Below are 22,087 nucleotides of genomic sequence, written 5' to 3'. Positions count from 1 at the left end.
ACACGACAAGGTTGCCCTATCTCCCCTTTGTTATTTATTTCGGTTCTGGAAGTGCTATTGAACATGATTAGAAGGGATCGGTTGGTGGAAGGAATTCAGGTCGGTCAGAAACAATATAAATTAAAAGCTTTCGCAGATGACCTGGTTTTGACCTTGCAGAAGCCAGAGCCCAGTACGAAAAGAGTATTACAATTGATTAATGACTTTGGTCGGGTGGCTGGATTTAAATTAAATAAACAGAAAACTAAGGTTTTGGGGAAAAACTTGACTAATACAGAGTCAGAACGGTTTCAGAATGAGACGGAACTTAATGTGGTTAAAAAAGTAAAATACCTAGGGGTAAACATAACAGCAAAAAATCTAAGTCTATTTAAGGACAATTATGAAAAATGTTGGACAGAAATTAAGAGAGACTTAGATAGTTGGTCAAAATTGAAACTTTCTTTGTTAGGCCGAATTGCTGCTATCAAGATGAATGTATTGCCAAGGATGTTGTTCTTATTTCAAACACTTCAGGTTTTGGACAAAACGGAGTGCTTTCAGAAGTGGCAGAGAGACATTTCTAAGTTTGTCTGGCAGGGCAAAAAGCCCAGAATTAAGTTCAAGATATTAACCGATGCAAAACAAAGAGGGGGCTTTGCCCTGCCAGACTTAAAGTTGTATTATGAAGCCGCAGCGTTCTGCTGGCTAAAAGACTGGCTACTTCTTGAAGACACTGATGTGTTAGATTTGGAAGGGTTCAACAATACCTTTGGATGGCATGCATATTTATGGTATGACAAGGTTAAAGCAAATAAGGCCTTTAAGAACCATATTGTCAGAAAATCATTGTTTAATGTCTGGACAAAATATAAAGACTTGCTGGAAAATAAAACACCAAGGTGGCTTTCACCTTTGGAAGCCAAGGCCCGAAAAAGACCCAATATGGAGGCTAAATGGCCAAAATATTGGGAAATACTAGAAAAGGATGGAGACAATTGGAAATTGCAGAGTCTGGAGAAAATGAAAGACAAAGTGCGAGATTGGTTACATTACGCTCAGATTAAAGAAGTTTTTAAAAATGATAAGAAACTAGGGTTCCAGGTGGAGAAATCGAAATTAGAAACAGAATTGTTAGAACCAAAGATTAAGGTACTTTCAAGGATGTATAACTTGCTGTTGAAATGGAATACACAAGACGAAACGGTTAAATCGGCTATGATAAGGTGGGCACAGGATATTGGGCATAATATCATGTTTGAGGACTGGGAGAGGTTGTGGAGTAATGGATTGAAATTTACTGCATGTAACGCCCTGAAAGAAAATGTAATGAAAATGATTTATAGATGGTATATGACCCCAGTCAAACTTGCTAAAATTTACCACCTGTCTGATAATAAGTGTTGGAAATGCAAAGAGTGTGACGGAACGTTCTTCCACCTCTGGTGGACTTGCCCTAAAGTGAAGGCGTTCTGGGAAACGATTTATAATGAACTGAAAAAGGTATTTAAATATACCTTCACTAAGAAACCAGAGGCTTTCCTTTTGGGTATTGTCGGCCAAGGGGTGGCAAAGAAGGACCAGACATTTTTTATGTATGCAACAACAGCAGCAAGGATACTTCTCGCAAAACACTGGAAAACTCAAGATCTACCCACACTGGAAGAATGGCAGATACAACTGATAGACTACATGGAACTGGCTGAAATGACCGGCAGAATCCGTGACCTGGGAGAAGAGAGGATTGAGGAGGACTGGAAGAAATTTAAGAACTATTTACAAAAGTATTGCAATTTGAGTGAATGTTAAATAAGATGCTAGATCAAAATAACTGAGCACCACTAAATTTAGAAGTTTTTAAGAAAATAAGTAAGACTGTGAAATTTAGCTTCTTCTGAGAATTATAAGATTAGGAAATATAGAAGGGATATAAGAATTTAAATAAGAGGATAAATTGCTGACAAAATGTTTTAACGATGAAAATGGGAGCGGGAGATGTGAGGAAGTCCAAAGAAAATGTGAAAATATGTTAAGATCAATGTTACATTGTTTATCATGTTTATTTTTATTGTAAAATTTAATAAATTGCTTTAAAAAAAAAAAGAGAAGGACTAGAACTCAACACCTTCTTGTGCACGACATTTCATGGGCCTTTAGCTTCAGCTGAATCACATGAAGGGATCCCCATGGGCCTCACCCTACACTCCAGGGTCATGCAGCATTCCTTCCCACAGTGTCCATGTGTTGGAATGTGGACATCTGGAGAGGGAAAACCATGTTCCTTGGCTGGAGCCCTTCACCACAGGAATTCCAGCTCAAGCGGAAATCCATGGGCATAGAGCTCCACCCTGGATGCATCTGGTGATACTGTGTGAACAGGTTGTGCCTTGACAACTACAAAATCTTTGCTCTATGTATGGACCTTTGATGGTCATGCTTTGGGGAACTAAATGACCCAGCTGGAACCAAGGCCATTGGGTATATGTGGGTGCTATGAAAAGACTGAGTAATTGCACGGATCGGAAAAGCACAGAATATATAGGGCTTCTTGCACAGCAGGCTTTTTATCAGATCTGTTTACCGAAATGGATTTCCAAATAGCTACTGTATAATCTGCTTCAGGAGGCAATACATCAGTTTGCTGACTGCTTTGAATTTGTTCCAAAATATCTTGGCTGCCTGGATTCAGCAGTGTAAATATGTCAGCTAAGATATTAGCAGGAGTTATGAATTGGGGAGAGGATGGAGAGGGAATAGTTTGAGTGAAAATAAAATAGATTTAGTACTTGTTCGCTCATTACATTTGAGGTGGAGATGATCATGTTAATCTCTAGAGAGGTCCCGAGAGAGATCGTTTATTGCCAGCCCTGTTCACTTGCTATGCTTGTGGTAGTTAACAGCAAAGTTAATGGTTCAAATGCTGTAACAGACCCAGGGGGTTCAAGCAAAGTGTCGTAGGGAAACCATCAACTCTTGTTATATTTGAAAACCCAGAGTAAAGTCCACTTCAGATGAGCATTTGTTCTGCATTGTTCTGGATTGTACTCCCAACATTCAGCAAGTTTATATATCAAATGTATCTTGTGGTGCTGGAGGAATTTGATTCATTTCTCATTTAAATATGAATCTACCTAATTTGCTCTTTCTAAATCAATATGAAAACCAAAATACAGCAGTCTTTCAAAATTTGCCCTTCTCTGAATTTTGCAAGGTAGCCAAGCAATGTTTTTTTAAAAAATGTCTATACTAGAGTTATGTGTGCATAAAATTGCATATATTAGTGAAAACAACTTGCAACAATGCATTATATTAGGGGAAATTGTGTTGCAAAAATCCGTATATTAGGGGAAATTGAATGCAAACGTGTATATTAAGAGAAATGCATACCGAAGTGCTTTCATTTTTTTTTTAAAAAAAGAGGCAAACTGGAAATGTGGAGAATTTAACTTATGACTGGAAAAATGCGAGACCTAAACTGACAGATTCACCCATCCTTAGATCTAGCAACAAACTCAAGCCCAATATGAATTGCACCAATGGCTGCATTTAAAATGAATTAAAATAACTGAACATTTCAATTCACAAGTAGCCAACTTTACCTGGCAATTTGAATTCAAAATTCTTTTGGTAAATTCTTAGGGTAAATGTGCAAAACACAGCAATGTTCCCATGAGATTCCCATGAAATTTCATTGAAGCAATAGAAATTATTTCCATCCTCTTGGCTCAATCCACAGAAACATGAGGTATCAATCAATACGGCCAGGGGAGCATTATTGCCCCTTTTCTGGGCAACAGCAGGTTGCCTGGCAAGGTAAGACCTGTGAGGGCACGCTATGCCCAGTGCTGGCAGAAACACACTACAGGTACGTACATTACACTCAATATCCTTAGAACTGAACTGGCACATGCAGCTACACTTTTAGTTTCCGTTTATTAATTGCAGGTGCTGGGTGTGATGGACAGAACTTGGGTTATCCTCCTGGAGAACCTGTAACCAATCATGGAAGGGTGAAGAAACACTCAATCAGCAGGGAGCGAAGAGCAAGAATCAAAATGACAGTTTAATTGCCAGATAGGCCTGGCTAGGGAAGTAGCTTGGGTGGGTAGGGATATGTTAGGCATGACAAACCAGTTTAAGCTCCTTAAGGAAAAGAAAATATCCTAGGAAGGGGCCAGAGGCATTTCACAGGCAAACAAATAGCTATTCTAGGAGGAATTGGATTTATAGAAACAGACTTACAGAGGAAGGTTAGAAGTTCTTAATTACATCTGTAAAATATGTTTTGACTGAAACTAAATACTGTGCCTTTACTCAATAAACCGCTAAGCTTTATCCCTCATGGAGCACTTGTTAATAAAATTCCAGTTTCTCCCCCATTGTGCCTCATCTTTAAGTTATTCCCAATTCAAGAAATAGGATAGCTTAGTCGGTAGAGCAGGGTCATGGGTTAGAGCCCCTCATTGGGTGAAATATTTCTGCATTGCAGAATAAAAGTTCTTGTTGCTGAATTATAGTAAATGCTACCACATGCAAAGAGTTTCTGAATTAATTGTGTCTAAGTCTAAATCACCCCGATCCAGTCATGTTGCCTCACTCCCTTTTTAGTGAGGGAGTCTGCCACACAAGGAAGGCCAATGGGGACATTTCCCCTTAAGTCTTAGCCACACATGGAGATTTTTGGTGTGGCACAGCTGGGAAGGGGAGGGGTAAACTGTCCCTCCCTTCATGCTGGGATCCTGATAACAATCAGGGAGAGGGAGCACCTGTAATCAATGAAAGAAAAACAAGATGTCACAATTCTTCCCTCTGGTGAGATTTTCATATGCAGTTGCATCTTTGGCCCTAATGGACCAGCCTCCACTGACTGTAATGTGTAGCTTGGTCCTCAGGTTGCAAACCTGTGTGCACTTAGATGGGACTAAGACCCACTGACCTCAACAGGGGCTTCCTCCTCTGAATAGATGTATATAGACTTGCACTGTAATAAGTGTGAGAGAAAGGCACACATTTTTGCACAAATGTTTTGGGAATCTACTGCAACCCATCTTTGCCCTGTGGTATGCTACTTTCTGCCTGCAGTCTAGGACTGTCAAAGGATGCAATAATGATTAACTAGTCAGTTCTTCAGGGATACACCCACACTCGGCTGAATAATTTTGCATAAAAATGTGTGACTGCATTTGGATGTGTGAGGAAATGAAGCAGTCAAATGTTATTTACAGACCTCCAAAGCCTCATCTCAAAGACATGGAGCACATCTGCTTGTGTAGGGATTCAAGGTACAGTTGCCAATATTTATTGACTTTTTATAAAGAAATTGGCTAAATAAACAAGGCATCTGGGGAGTACAGATGCCAGAAGGGTTTTGCCTAAGCTTGGGATTTTGAAATGGCTGTATCATGTATTTTACAAATGCAAAGGGATAATTCTTACAAATTCTTCAGAAGTCAGCAGAAAAAGGAAAACCCTAACATTTCCAGAGTTGTTGGTTTTCTCCCAAGTCAAGCTTTAGCTGATTATCTGTTACACTGAAGCAAAGTAGGAGGGATTTTCATTCACATTTAACAGATGGCCAGAGTGATGTTGGAAATGCAGTTTTGGGGTAAACTAAACTATGCCAGGGGATCATTTTCATTGTTGAGACTGAGCTCCAGACACTCATGCTCTTCAAACAGTGCTTAGGTTCACAAATGTATCCTGCTCTTGTCAAAAATAAAACTTAACTGGCTGTAAGGGAATTTCTATACACTCCAGCGGAGCTGCTATCTGTTAGTACTGAGTTGATCTCGAAATCCTTTCAGTGTCAATGGATCTCTAATAGAAAATTGTGTCTGATGAAGTGGACTCTGGTGCAAGAAACCTTAAAAATAGAAGTGGGTGCTGTAACACTGTTGTTTGGGGAAAGAAGAGTTTCAGGGCCCCTCAGATGAACTTGTTGGAAGGTAAGGTGATGATTCCATACAATTTGTGGGTCATCTCACCTTTCAACTGTGTTTTAAGGTAGTGGATTTGATTTGGTAAAACTTAAGGTTGGTTTGGAAAGCACAGAATCTCTTTGATGCTGTAATCAACTCCACAATCTCAAAATGTGGTGGTGACCATAGGATGGATTACAGCATCCATGTGCTTTCCAAACCAGCCTTTTGTTCATGTGGAGGTTTTAGAGAGCTTCTTCAACCTGTGGACTCTATTCTCAGGCCAAAGGAAGTGGGTGTTGTTGTTAACTGGACATTCTTGGTTTCTTCCAGAATGCTATCAGACAGACTCTTGTGGATCTTCATTATTTAATCACAACCCCTGCCCCTTATGTACAATTTTCCTCATGCCTGCATACACTCTGCTGTTGACCCTCCTGCTAAGAATTGGCCAGATTCAATACAGCACTTGGCTTCTGTGTCTTCACTACTTGTGTAGAAGGGAAACTGTATAGAACACTTACGGTATATTCTCTTTCTCACATTTAAAACACCAACACATCATCCACAGCTCGTATTAAGTTTGCTGGATCGTTCACCCTGTCTCAGAATAACAAGATGGAGTCCTGAATATTTCATGTATAAAAGCTGACTGGCCTGGCAGCTGGATGATGTGATGTGATGGCATCCTCAATTTCTCCTCCTGAAGGGAGAAAACTAGTTAGGGGACAACAGCCAGCGGCACATGGAATACACAGCTCTATCCTCCAGCAGAGAAAAGTGACTAGAAATGGCTCAGGAGGAACAGCTGGGTAGCTGCCACCACTCCCCAGCATCTGCCACATAAGGCCATTGCCTCACCTAGCCTAATGGTAGGGCCAGCTTTATTAGCATACCATGGCCTTTACGTTGCTTACATATCTGCCCGCCTCATCCTCTATGCCAGGTATCTGCAACCTTTTCAGACCCAGGAACCATTTTCAAACTAAACATGCATTTTGGGACCATTTCTTAATCTTTCACCATACATTTGCATAGTGGTAGTGCACCTGCTTTGACTCACCTAGGATCAGGCCACGACCCACTAGTGTGTCACAACCCACCAGCTGAACACATGCTGTGAGGGGTATAGTTTGGCCCAGATACCATTCTGAGAGACTAAATGCTGTGGCTCTTTTCATTCTGTACTTTGAGTGTAGATAGTGCAAAATACAGCTGAGAATGGCTGTGTACTGTGACAGTTCCCAGCAAAGAATATGGAGATGGGAAGCCCCCCTTCCATGCAGTTTTCAGAGAAAAATGGTGATGTAAAATGTGTACATTCTCAGCATAGGAGCCAATGTCAAGGGACTATGGTCCCTTTGCCCCCCCATAAAATACTTGAGGCGGCCACCCCCCAAGTTGAGGAGCATTGCCATTCAAATGGGGTGTGTGCTATTTCATGTGATCAGTTATGTGGGGTGGGTTTTCCTTGCCCCCCCCCCAAATGTTTTATTCAAGTTGGGCCCCCTGGTTTTCAGTCAACACATGTGAAAAAGAGGGCTGGATCAGAACAACCAACTCAGCTGAGTTTCTCCGTTTTCAAAGTTGCTGGCCTACTGCTACTGCTTCAAATGGCACACACCTTTGTGTTGTAAAAGAAAGAAAAGACGGAATCCCCTGCCAGTCACAACACCAGCTGTAGCCATTACTGCCTCCCCACATTCAAAAGTCATTTGATATTAATCCCCACTGTCACAAGTCCTCACATTTTCCCCTACTCACCTTTGTGGTGGAAGGAGGTTCAGACCGGCACTCCCAGCTGAATCATTATCATTTGCTTCAGAAAAGTAATGTGTTGTCTATAAAAATAATTCACCTATATTTGTTTGAAATATGTGTACCACCGCATGTTCAAGTATATGAAAATGGACTGGATAGCTATCTTTAAAGAGAGAAAGTGAGATTACCAGTGTCTTTGTTTAATTCTTAGCTCTAATGCTGGCCTCAGTGCAATTTGTAGGACCACTGAAATCACTAGGTAAACATATTTAGATGATCCTTTCTGTAATTATAGTGACCTAAACCGTGCACCAAAGCATTCATCCTATTGTTATATGGAGGGGAGACGCTCTAGGTTACACTTTGCAGAAAGAAACAGAGTTGTCATTTTATTGTCACGTCAGAGGTGCTGTTACAATCCCCAGTCAGAAATGCATAGGACATAAGGCATGGGTAGGCAAAGTAAGGCCTGGGGACCAGATCCGGCCCAATCGCCTTCTAAATCTGGCCTGAAGATGGTGTTTTTACATGAGTAGAATGTGTCCTTTTATTTAAAGTGCATCTCTGGGTTATTTGTGGGGCATAGGAATTTGTTCATTTCCCCCCAAAAAATATAGTCTGGCCCCCAAAAAGGTCTGAGGGACAGTGGACCGGCCCCCTGCTGAAAAAGGTTGCTGACTCCTGACATAAGGCAACACAGTGGCTTGTGTCAGTGCAGCCACACCAGCATCTTGTGACTGACGGACGCTGAGAATCCATGACACCATCCCTTCTCTGCTGCCTTTCATTACGTGATCCCACCCAAAAAGGAAAGGTTACTGCTAAATATCAAGCATATAAGGTTGTGCTGATATAATTTTTTTTTATTGGCTCACCTTTGATATCTGCCAAGTAATCTGTGAGTCTGCATTTAAATGCAGGAGAAATTCAGTAAATGGCAAGCATTATAGGACAGCTTTCTATTAACTTGATATGCCCCACTTTTCACATTGAATGGCTTCTGACTGCTGTTATGGCAATATAACTGTCAAAGTCAATAATTCTAGAAATAAACCATCTCCATAGCTCTATTTTCAAACTAGAAGTTCCCATTTCTCTATATTGATCTGTTGTACATGCAGAATATTGGAATAATTTTACTGTATTATATTGAATGTAGCAGTATCTTGTCTAAATATTGTGACATTGTGACAGTTGTGACATTGCAATCCAGTTGTTGCAAGCCACCTTGACTGGTGTGTCTGTCAAATAAATAAATATTTTTTTCCTTGCATCTATTTGTAATTATGAAGTAGTATTCAGGATATCGATCTGATTTAGATAAATATTTATGCCTTTGGAAAGAGATCCAGACATTGTTGGAACATACATTTTAAAATGTTAAAGCAGTCACATTTTTAAGTATCACAACATCATTGCATTTCTGTAACTATTTAGACTGGAAGTTGTGTGATTGACTTCTTTTTGGGAGCAGAGAACAATGGTTTGTCATTAGGTGGAATAGGTGGTGATCATTTGGCTGGAGGCACATTGCTGCCAAACTGGTGGATGTTCTAAGGTGAAGAACTCCAAAAGCAGTAGGAGGGCTATGGATCAGCTGTAGAGCACATGTTCTATATACACAAGGTCCTAGGCTCAGCCCCTGGCATCTCCGGGTAGAGCTGGAAGAGTCCCGTCTGAAACCTTGGAGAGCCACTGACCATTTAAACAGTACTGAATCAGATGGTCCAACTTGGTGTAATGCAGCTCCTACATCTGTTTGGGTGTATCTATTATACCACCAAACGTATACCAGTTAACAGCAAAGACCTTTCCCAAAGAATCTTGCAAATTTTAGTTTAGTGAAGGTACTGAGAGTTCTTGAGCATCTCTGTGTCACCCCAAACTATGTTTTCCAGGAAGAGGGTATAACTGCTCCAACCGGTTTAAGTCCACAGTGCTGATAACCTTGAAGTGTTATGGCCTTGGATATATAGAGCTTATGTAACAAGTATATGAGGGGGAAAGCTTATCTAGGCTTTCAGATGTCAACAGGGTATTGAAAGGAAATCTCTAGTGGTTAGTGTGTTGTCACAGTGCAGATTGAGATGGGAAAAGATGAAGCGGAACCCAGATTGATTCCAGTTGTCCTGCACTATGTTCCACCAGCATACTGAAACTATTGGTGTGCCCTCTGGAGAGCAACTGTGTTGATATTATGTTGTTTCTTAGGAACACATTGACCCTTGGATTCTCTGAGAATAAATTAAATACTTTTGGTGTATCCATCTTCTTCTCTAGACAGTGACATATCCCTCAGATCTACACAGAGCCCCCTCTCTCTACATTCCCTTCCACACCACCCAGCTCACTATGGCATTCTGCACATTCACCTCATTAAGGGAAAATATTGTTCATTGTCACATATGGCTGGCATCTGGATACACCAAACGAGGTAAGGTGAACTGAGAGTTTATGCTCTCATTCCTCAGCAAAAATAAGTTGATAACATAAGGTGCTGTGTTTATGTCTCCAAGCTTTAAGTGAAGAGGAAAATAGGCATCTGGGCTGTTTTTAATTTGTAGCACTGGGCTTGCTGGATTAATATAACAAGACAGATCAAGGCTGACAAGTTAAAGCAACTTCATCCTAACGTTTTATTTGAACATCAAGGGAAATGGTGAGTTGCAGAAGAATTGAGATTGGAGATAAACATACAGATGAAGTCACGCAACAAGCATACTTGTTTCAATACCCGCCGATGGACTTTTAAATAGTGGGAATTTCTGTACATGCATCTAGATTTATTTATTTTTTAATTTCCTGACAGACCAGGAAGTGGTGATGGTGGGAACTGTGAGGTAGAGACTAAGATTTGGACCCGTCCTTTTTCTTCTGGAATTTCCTGAACTGAGACTGTATCGCCACTGCAGCTTTCTCTGTCTCTGGTGCATCCATGTCTATATCAAAGTCCTCTGGAACTTTCTTTTCCCCATCTGTGCCAAAACAAAAACAAATAAAGGTCACCATAACTTGACACACATTTCAGACAGAAGAAACAGGAGGTGTAGAAGAAGAACCAGATCCGGAAGAAGAGCATGTTTTATTTAGTTAGTGAGATTTATTTTGTTTTTAAATGAGAAGTGTTCTTAGGAAAATCTCCGATTTTCATTGTATAATCTTCCTGCACAGTTCAATCTAATGGCAAATTAACTGATAAGGCATTCAGGTATTCCTCCTTAGGCACATTTTCAACTTCTTTGACACCTTAATTTTTTTTTTATAAAAGCACATTAACCAAAATTTATCACATCAACCAAAACCCTCTACTACTATATACTATATATTTCTGGTGTACATTCTCAGTATATGTTCCAATATCCTTAATGTGACGCTGCTTATCAGTAATACGTGCAGTATAATCCTATGCATGTTTACTTAGAAGTAGTCCCAATGAGTTCAACTGAGTTTACTCTTATGTAAAAGTGCATAGGATTGGATTACAATTGTAATCCCTGACAATAGTTACGTACTTGTGTATATGGTGATGGTAGTGGGAAGAGTTACACAATTCAGATTTACACAGCAGACTCCCAGGTATTCTTTTGGAAGGAATTCCATAAGCAAACATTTAGGGCAATAAAGCAACACTCTGGACATGTTACTGAAATTGCAGCATGTGTTTAATGGATGGATGCTGCTGTTGTGAAAAATGCCCCTTGACCAGCATGAACACAGCAGCAAAGCTCATTTTTCCTCCAAACCTGTCTAAAGTAGACATTTCAAGGAGACACATTTAATCAGCTCTGGAGTTGACAATACAACCTTTCACAGCTTGTTGAACGGTTTTTTCCCATTCTTATGTACAGTGCTAAGTAGTGCCAGTCGATTAGCTCAAAATGCTTCTAGGCTGCCATTAAGGGTAAAGGGATGCTTCTCAATGTAGTTTTCTAATAATATAAAATATAATAAAATATTTAATAAAAGCCAGCCATAAAAACAACAAACATCCAACACACACACAACTACTAAAATGCATTACACAGCTACAGCAAAGCCCATTCGCAGGAGAACAAAACAACTCCAGAGAAAGCAGGTCTTTAGAGCTTTCCCAAACACCTAAAATTCTGAATTGACAATGTTGGTTTCTATCTTTTGGGGCTGGCAGCGTGGGTGGCAGGAAGATCAACAATAGGTGGAGCCAGAGCCAATGACAGACACATTCTTTTTTTGTCCATATCCTCCTCCCTCCTGCCTTCTTCAAGGGCAACGCTAAACTGGCAAACAGTGCCACCTCATGGAATGGCTGTAAGGAGAAATCAGACAGGTGGATGTTGACTGAGAGCAAACTAAGGTGGGTGGGCCAATTTACTACTCACCCTAATGGACTAGCCTCCAGTGTGTGTGTGTGTGTGTGTGTGTGAGAGAGAGAGAGAGAGAGAGAGAGAGAGAGAGAGAGAGAGAATTTTTAGTTAGCATCTTCACTGCCTATTGATCTACTCATTAAACCCTTGATTCTAGCTTGTGCTGTAATCCAAACTGTAACTTTCTCCCTACTCAGCCTCCAGACCAATCTACCCATTTTACTGCCACAATTATTTCTCAGATGTTTTGCTTGCCCAAATTTGACACACAAAAACTATTCTCTAAGGGAAAATAAAAACTATCTGATTCTGCCAAACTATATCCTGACACAAATTTTTATGTTTGCTCCTAAGGTCCAAGGAAATAAAGGTTTCATCATGCAGGTGAAAGAAACCATTTTGCATGCCTGAGAAGGCTGTACCATAAAAAATGTATCTTCTTTAGGAAACAAACCTCTTATTTATTCATGCAATAATAACAACATATTTAGAGCTGCTGAAGCAAACTAAAATGTAGATCATAGCCAAATCAGTTGGCATCATTTCATCACCCCAGCACCCTATTTCAAATGATATAACTGTGGAAGTAAATGAGCTATTCGGTCTAGCTGCAGACCAAATATATTTGCTTTATAATGTGTTTCTGTACAGCACAATCAATAAAAAGGGGATGGATGGATGGCGAGCAAACTCCTAAGATATGCAGTGTGAGTGTAATTACTCATGACCAAGCCTTCAGCTAATTTCTTGATTTACTCTTTAAGCTGGAGCTCAAATGAATGATGGCAATATTGGTAAATGAAAAGCATTCACCATTCCTCTCTAGAGTCATGAATACAAAATAATCTGTGCTTTTATGTGTGCCTGTGTTTAAGCGAGCTTTCCAAAGGTTTGTTTTAGAGAAACAAACATTGGAGGGATGAAATTACACTACTAGATCATTTGTCCTACTCAAATTTCAACTTACTATAACTGAAGGATAGAATTACAGTAACTGGTCTGGATTGGTTCAAAAACTTGTGTAAGACAATACAGTCCTTTGAGCAATAAAGATTATTTGCCATCTTTTGTCCCATACATTGTCTGACATGGCACTGACCATGTACACAAGGTGGAGCTCCTTTGGCTAGACAGATGTAAAATGCATGAGATTCACCATACATTGTGAATGATACCTTAGACCTGTGCTTCAGCCATGATATTTTTGTCTTCCTCATGTTCTTCACCAAAGTTCCAGTGCCAATTTTCATAGGCTGCTGCACATAGAATCCCTCTCCTCCATCTATAAATAAGTCTCTACAGGTGAATTTGGGATGTGATCTAGCCAGTCAAGCACTTGTCTTATGTCCCATTGATTTCAATGAGAGAGACTTGAGAACTTGATCGGTTGACTAGGACATATGCAAGAAGTACTCAAGACTGGTGGACTTTAGGCTTTTAATTTGACTGAGCAGCTCTCCCACTGAAATCAACAGGACATTGTAGCCTGTGCTTGGATCTGAGCCTGTAATTCTTTTTAAGAGACCTTTTCAGCCTCATAGATAGATAGTCACATTTCCCAGTAGAGGAAAACACGTGGAGTATTTGCATGAGCTCTTTGGAAACATAATAGGAAAAGGAAAGTATTCCTTACATTGCCAAAGCGAATGGCTTACTTCTCTCATAATCACCAGGACATTTAGGAACCACATAGAAATCTTCAAGGAAATGCTCCAGTCAAGGAAATGATGAAATTGGATTTAGCATTCATTTATTTCTGTGGGCTCCATGCTTTCAAAACGTTTGTAACCTATGGCTGCAATCCTACATACACTTATGCATGAGTAAGTCCCACCAAACAAGGCAGACTTACTTCTGGGTAGGCATGTGCAGGATTGCACATTTAGTAATTTAGTTTAGCACATTTAGTTACCCAGAGGGCTGCAAAGACTGCTAAGGTCCAATGTGACAATGTCCCTAGAAACTTGATCTACTCAGTAGGGCTTGGGCAAGAAGACTCAGTAAATGTACCAGGTGGACTTTGCTCAAAGCTTTTAATGTGACCAAGCAATTTCCCTAAAGGAGTTGGTGACCAGAGCATATTCATATTATCCATTAGCATCAAGTAGAATGATTTGACACAACTACCAAAAAAGGGAAAGAATAGAACTTCCTTCTATTAAACTGCAAATTACACTTTGATCAAGGAGACGACTGCTGTTAGTCAATCTAAATCCCCTTTTGCTTGGCCTTACTTGGGCAGTGCTGTATTCTTATCTCATGTGCAGAATTAAATTTTGATAAATGTACAGTAGGATGGTTGCTCTGTTCTGAGATTTAGGATGTTATTTCAGTTCAACCCTTTGAAGTATCTAGCTAATCTTTTCTTCCCAGTTGTAATAATGAGAGAGCAGGGATTATATATATACACACACACACACATACCAGTGAATAATATAAGCATAAAAATGAGAAATAAAAGTAGTCATGAAATCAATGTATAATATTACATTTTAAAACAGTCTACAGCCCAATAGAAGCATAATGATCCCCGTCCCAAAACAATTGACATGGTGAAAAATGTTTAGCTTTTTAAATGCTAATTCAGAGCTGCTCAACCAGGAATTTATTGCTTCTCTGCAATGACTTTAGAAATTTTAACATGGCCAGAATAATAGGCCTGCATCTTACTGCTGGGAAGTTTTTGCCTCTGCACATGAGTCTGAGAATGTTCTGAACAGTTCACATTGAGTTCATGAAACATCACACCCTGACCTGTTCTTAATGCATTGTTGACCGCATCTACGGAATGCGATTGTTATGTTCTTTCAAGTCATGCAATATCAATCACTAGTAACCATGTGTTCCCTTTCCCAACCTTCATGATTAATGCCCATGCATTGTATTCATGTTAACCAATCAGCAACAAGCACATATGTGGAAATGCTGTAATATTCAATAAAAGGGACTTCCCGAGCACATGCTCGAGAGATGCCTCCCGTTTGACACCTTGCCATTCGTCTGTCGCTTATTTCAACCCAACATCTTACCATTGCTGTATGTCATTATCACAGAGTCAGCATGAGTGCGAGAGAAAGAAAAACACTAACAACAGTCCGATTCCAATGTCCCTCCACTAAAATACAACTGCATGGTTTGAATTGAAAAGATCCTAGGATCTACACAAGGACATATTACATAAGGAACCAACACAGACTGGCATTTCGTTAAGACAGATGCCCTACGTTCAAGGAATTGAAAGCAAACACATCACTCAAGAAACTTAGAGGACTGGAGCACAGTATTTGCCTCAAGGAAAGTGTAAGCTGAAAGTCCCATTTGTACACAATTTGCAGGACAGAGGAGAGTTGCATGATGCTCTGACTCCATCTTCAGCAGATGATGATGACAATTTGAGAGGATTATTGTGTACCCAGGTAATTCAATTAGCTGCTAATGAAACACTTTGTATCTTCATATCTTATTTGACTGTAATCCCCTGTGGATGGCACCAGGCACAAGTGATATAATTTAAGCCTCAATGAGATCTTTAAACAGGGGTAATTAAACATGTAATTATATATTATCTAGACAATTACCAGCAGAGAATGGCAGATATGCCATTTCTTTGGTTTTTCATTATACAGGGCCTTAAACGTTGAAGCCTGGCTTGATATCATACGGAGGCAGTCCATCAAGATCTGATCCTGCTAAAGACCTTTTGAAATGAATGGTCATAGTGTAGAAGTATAAGATTGGACTCTACAAAGCATTTACATGGGAGCTTTGCAAACAAACAAAACAAAACAAAACACAATATTATATTATATTGATGTTTTGTTTTGTCAAGGTAATGGACGATCCCTTGTGGACTCAGTTCAGTTAGCCGTATTTCCACAAAATGGTAGGTAGAGACAGCACAAAGTCACTATGTCACAGCACCAGCCTAGAATAATCAATAGCTGAGAAGCATTTTCTCTGAAGTATAGTTGGTAGAAGACGGGCACTTTTCCAATACAGTTAGCATTTGTGCCAGCAGAACTGGCAAATGGTATGCTGAAGTGAACTGAAGCAACCCAATGATAAATCTTCAAGCAAATATAAGGAGCACAATTCACGCACAAAAAGTTACAGCTAGCAAAATGCAAACCCATTTTACCAATCTGTCAGGGAGCTAAGAAGTGGGGTAAAAATGTTTCCTCTTCCAATGCATTGACCTAACTTTGATGTGGCTTTGTGCTACCATCATGTAGTCCAATCTGAGTGATCAGATGGCACTGTCAAATAGTCTAATCTGGTTGGATGTGTGATGCCAAGGTATTGCCAATGTGACCTATGACTGACTTACAAAAAAGGCGTTTTAAAAAAATCTGTCAAAGCTGAAAAGCAGGAAAAGATGGAAGCTAAGAACACTACACAAAAAGGGGTAAAGAAAGGGTGGGGTTGTTGGGGACTTCCGGGGAGGCGCCTCCGGTAATGGAGGAATTCCTCTGACCGGGAGGAATCTGCTCCGTGGGAATCTGGGTCTGGCCACCACGGCGAAGGCGGAGACCCGTTAAAATCACAGGCGGGAGAAGCCTGTGAGCGTGGGATTCGGCGGGCACCTTTTGCGCCTCCCCCACTCGCGGGGAACCCCGGTTTTTGGGGCTCCGGAGCGACGTGGGGTGAGCGGCGCGGTGCATCGAATGGTCTGCTTTTTCCACGGAGCGAAGCCGCATAGCTGTTGCCGGAGAGCGCTGACCTTTTCCTGTGGACAATTTAACTTTAAAGTAATTACCTGTGAGTAGAGCTGAAGCGGAAGAATTGGATTTCTAAATGTTTAATTTGGTACCGTTACGGGGAGGTTCAAAACAGGAAGTCCACCTTCCCCTTTTGTAAATAGACTGAGGCAATGAAGTTGCAAGCTGGAGTCCTGGAAAGTCTTTTGTAAAGGATTAAATTTCCAATGATAAAGAACATTAAACCCCCTCTTAGAGGCAGGAGAAGAGAGGGGGAAGTTGCGGATTGAGTATGCCTGCGGGAGAGAGCGAAGAGATTTAAAACATCGCCACTCTGACCCTGGAAACGGGCTACTAGTAGGACTGACATCTTTTGGAATGTTCATTGACAGCGTTTAGAACGTTCATTGACAGCTAGTTAAATAAGAGAAATACATTGTTTTTACTGTCTCCGGCTGCTTTAAAAAGGAGTAAAAGCAACTGAAAATTGAAACTAATTTGAAACTAATTTTGGGCTGCCACCGATGGAAGCGAAAGCTCTGAAAAAGCTCAATATGGAGGTCAAGTGGCCGAAATATTGGGAAATTTTGGAACAAGATGGAGATAGATTGAAATTGCAGAGTTTTGAAAAACTAAAAAACAAAGTGCGAGACTGGCTTCATTATTATCAGATAATGGAGGCATACAATTTGGATAAGAAAATCGGCTTCCAGGTGGAAAAATCAAAATTAGAAACAGAATTGTTAGAACCCAAAACTAAGATTTTGTCAAAGATGTATAACTTGCTGTTGAAATGGAATACTCAGGATGAAACGGTGAAATCTGCTATGATTAAATGGGCACAAGATGTTGGATATAACATAATAATGGCTGACTGGGAACAGTTATGGACCATAGGTATGAAGTTTACGGCATGCAATGCCTTAAGAGAGAATATTATGAAAATGATATACAGGTGGTACATGACCCCAGTCAAGCTTGCAAAAATCTACCATTTGCCCAATAATAAATGTTGGAAATGTAAGGAAACTGAAGGTACATTCTTTCACCTTTGGTGGACGTGCCCAAGGATTAAGGCTTTCTGGGAGATGATATATAATGAATTGAAAAAGGTATTTAAATATACCTTCTTGAAGAAACCAGAGGCCTTTCTCCTGGGCATAGTCGGCCAATCGGTGTTAAAGAAGGACAGAACTTTTTTTATGTATGCCACAACAGCAGCAAGAATACTCATTGCAAAGTATTGGAAGACACAAGAGCTACCCACTCTGGAAGAATGGCAGATGAAGGTGATGGACTATATGGAATTGGCGGAAATGACTGGCAGAATCCGAGACCAGGGAGAAGAGTCGGTGGAAGAAGATTGGAAGAAATTTAAAGACTATTTACAGAAATATTGCAAAATTAACGAATGTTAGAATGATGTTGGATTGAAGTTAAGTGGTTTCTAGCTGTAATGGTATAAAAGAATATGAAAGAATTGGATTTTTAACAGGTAAAAATTTAATGCTATAATATATTAAGATTAAGGATCAGGATAAAATAAGGAGGGAAAGGAATTGCTGAACTAATAAATTGAACTGGAATACAAAAAAGGGAGGTATGAGGAGGTCCGGGAAACAAGCAAATGAAAGATAAGTGACAAAAAGATGGAATTGTTTTTAACTGTTTTTTATTTTGTATTTTTCCTTTTTTCTTTTTCATTATGTAATATTGTGAAAACTTTAATAAATATTTATTTAAAAAAAGAAACTAATTTTGGATTGTTTAAAAGAGGATACTATTGACTATTACAAATAGAAACTGTTTCCCCCTAGTGGAAGCCTTTGAAACCGGTTGCTTTACAAGAGGTGGGCTAGGGGAATTTCCAGCTGCAAGTTAAAAACCGTGAGACTCTGAGACTGACCTTGAATCTTTTAAGTGTTATGGTAAATGGAAGAGGAAAAACAGACCAGTCAACTGCTGACAAAACATTAAGGTCTGGGAGGACTTGGCAACAATCCAGGAGAGGTCCATCATTAGGCCCTCCTGCTCCCTCTGTTGCTGCCTTTGTACCAGTATATTTAAAACCAAGAGGAATGTCGACAGAAGAGGCTTTAGTGGCTGCATTATACAAGATAAATGATTCATTGGATCAGCTTCACAGGAAAATGGACATGATAAATGCGAAAGTGGATGTTTCAATTACTAAAACTAACTTAAATACAGAAAGTATAAATAATACCAATACAGAAACCACCCAGAAATTGATACAAGAACCTATTTTGATATGGCAAACTGCGGAGGAAGTCAGGGAAAAAGCTGTTGTTGCTGAAGGTAAAGTAACACAACTGGAGAGAAAGAGAAAGAGAGCCTCAGCCCTACAGAGGCAATTTGATGAACATAAGTTGACGCTTGCTATGACTGAACTTAAAGAAAAACAGACGAATTTGAGGATTAGAGTTCACCTTTGGTGGACATGCCCAAGGATTAAGACACTCTGGGAGATGATTCATAACGAAATGAAAAAGGTATTTAAATATACCCTTTTGAAGAAACCAGAGGCCTTTCTCTTGGGCATGGTCGGCCAGTTGGTGTTAAAGAAGGATAGAACTTTTTTCATGTATGCAACAATAGCAGCAAGAATACTCATTGTGAAGTACTGGAAGACACAAGAGTTATCTATTCGGGAAGAATGGCAGATGAAGTTGATGGACTATATGGAATTGGCGGAAACGACTGGCAGAAATCCGAGACCAGGGAGAAGAGTCGGTGGAAGAAGACTGGAAAAAGTTTAAGACTATTTATAGAAATACTGTAAAAATAATGAATGTTAGAAAAATGTTGGAATGAAGTTATATGGCTTTAGTAGAAATGCTATAAGGAATCAAGTATAAATAGATTAATAGTGTATTAAAGGGAAAAATAAGGCTAGAATATGTTAAGATAATTATAGGATAGAAAACAGAGGAAGATGGAAAGGAATTGCTGAAATAATTAACAGAAGTGGAAAACAAAAAGGGAGGTGTGAGGAGGTCGTGGAAATAAGGGAATGAAAGATAAGACATTGAAATTGTTTTGTGTTTGAAATGGTTTGTGTCTTGCTTTGTTAGTTTTATGTTTTTCTTATTTTTCTTTTTTTCTGATTTTTTTGTCTTTCTGTTTTGTTGTGTTTAAACGGTTGAAAAATTAATAAATATTATTTTTTTAAAAAAGAAGAAAGGTTGGGGTTGTGGCATTTTCCACCTCTTTCAAATCCTCTTTCATTTAGAAAATGCTTGTTGTTAAATATTCAGAACAGTTAACTTAAACAATCATGTGTCATCACGGTCCATGTATTTAGAGTGCCAAAGGATACTGGAACTAGTCAGGTATGATTGGCTCATAATCTAAGTGAAAGTAAAGGTAAAGGTACCCCTGCCCGTACTGGCCAGTCGTGTCCGACTCTAGGGTTGTGCGCCCATGTCACTTAAGAGGCCGGGGGCCAGCGCTGTCCGGAGACACTTCCGGGTCACGTGGCCAGCATGACGAAGCTGCTCTGGCAAGCCAGCACCAGCGCAGCACACGGAAACGCCGTTTACCTTCCCGCTATAAAGCGGTACCTATTTATCTACTTGCACTTAAGGGTGCTTTCGAACTGCTAGGTGGGCAGGAGCTGGGACCGAAAGACGGGAGCTCACCCCGCCGCAGGGATTCAAACCGCCGACCATACGATCGGCAAGTCCTAGGCACTGAGGTTTTACCCACAGCGCCACCCGCGTCCCTAAGTGAAAGTACTTCAGCCTTGACATGAATCTATAAATATTGCCTTTTTGTTCTATCAAGAAGGAGGGGCAATCAGTAGATTAACAATGCTGAACAATTATGTCTTTATTTCCCTTGGAAATTGTTATTCTATGGACTCCTAGGAAAATGTATCTATGAAAAAGAAGAAGAAGAACCCTACTGGATAGTGTTGAATCCTGTTTCCAGAAGTGCATTTGAAGTTAGAGGTTCTATTTAACTGCAATGACTAATTGCTGGTATCCAGTATCCTTTTAAACCCACCTAACTAGTACCCATCCACACAGCTTGTGTCAGCAAATCCTGTAATTACATTATGTGCTGCATGAAATAGTGTTTCTGTCCATTCTGAATCTATTGCCAATCAGTTCCATTGCTCTACCAATGATATAAATATTATGGAGGAGAGTGTTATGATCTCTCTGTAGCTCAGCAATGAGTGTAAGATAGAATAGGATCTCTGGGTGTTTGGAAGGAGATAAGCAAGGACTTATGAGTCCCATTTGTTAAACAATGGTAACATCATCCTCCACTCCTAATTCATACTGCCAAAGTAAGAAAGTTGTGAGGGGGGTAACCAGGAGTGGGGTTTTGCATGGAAAGACTGTGAGCTCTGCTTAGTTCTAGTGCTCAAAACAAATCCTTAGACTCAGAATTCTTTTGTTCTAAGCATATTTATCTTGCAGCAAACTTCACTTGATGGATCTAAGGGTTGTGGGGCAGGGTTAGAACCTGGAGGCCTCAAGTCTGACGATCCCTGTTGTAGCGTATACTGTATAAGACATGGAAGCAAGGCTACTAAGACAGCAAGGGAAACTTGTGCTTGTAGCACTATGGACAGCTCCTAGTGAGCAACTTGTGCCAATCAAGATGAACTGAAGCCTTAGGAGCTTCTGCCTCCAGTCCATCCCTTCCAAATCTGCCCTCTCACTTGAAGATTGCAGGCAAGCACCCTGGCCTAAAACCAGGTGCTTCTCCTCCCTGTGGCCACCTGCTTAGCACATCCCCAACAATGCTGGGCAAGAGCAATAGGGTGAGGTGCCCAGGCCAGAAGCCTAGTCCTGTTCCCCACCAGCAGTGTGAAATATGCCATGCCATGCCACTCTCTGTTTACTTTATCCACACCATAAATAATTTCAAAACCTCTTTCATGTTCCTTGTTAGTCATCTTTTTTCTAAACTAAAAAGTTCCAAATGCTTCAGCCTTTCCTTTTATGGAAGGTACTAGAAACCCTTTCCTGATCATGCTCTGCCACATCATTTTTCCCTTTAGGTGGGACAGGCAGAACGTCACAAATTCTAGTCTTTTGCCAGCTTCAGTTGTTATCTATTTGACGCTAACATGCTGCCTTGGCTCTTTAAAATTACAAATGGCCTGAGACAGAATAGCACAAGAATTGCCTCCTCTCTGCTACCACCACTACGAGAACCCCAGTCCAACTCAGAGGTTTCCTTCCCTGCCATCAGTGTCATGGAGGGTGGGTACCTGGAAGCTGCAAAACCCAGGATTTGATGTGGCTTCCACAAAGAGGTTCACTACACCCCATTCCAGACACTTTTGGATGGGCTGTGAATACATTTTTTTATTCTGGTGGGCTTTTCCAGAACTGTACCAATAATTCTTTAT

The 22,087-nt window shown here is 40.2% G+C and overlaps 1 protein-coding gene across 2 annotated transcripts in view; it reads right to left on the bottom strand.

The window, feature by feature from the left end:
- Positions 1-10,275: 10,275 nt before the first annotated feature.
- PCP4 (Purkinje cell protein 4) overlaps positions 10,276-22,087 on the bottom strand; it is a 61,515-nt gene continuing 49,703 nt past the window's right edge. For both annotated transcript variants that reach the window (XM_081004515.1, XM_081004516.1), the window contains one exon: positions 10,276-10,633. In XM_081004515.1, the coding sequence (XP_080860641.1) occupies positions 10,506-10,633 (128 nt within the window). In that variant the 3' untranslated portion in view covers positions 10,276-10,505. The remainder of the gene's footprint in view (positions 10,634-22,087) is intronic.

Source organism: Podarcis pityusensis (assembly GCF_964106645.2).
Source record: "Podarcis pityusensis genome assembly, chromosome: 4".
NCBI lineage: Eukaryota > Metazoa > Chordata > Lepidosauria > Squamata > Lacertidae > Podarcis > Podarcis pityusensis.
Note: the sequence above shows the minus strand (reverse complement) of the source record. Positions and strands in the feature narration are given on the sequence as shown.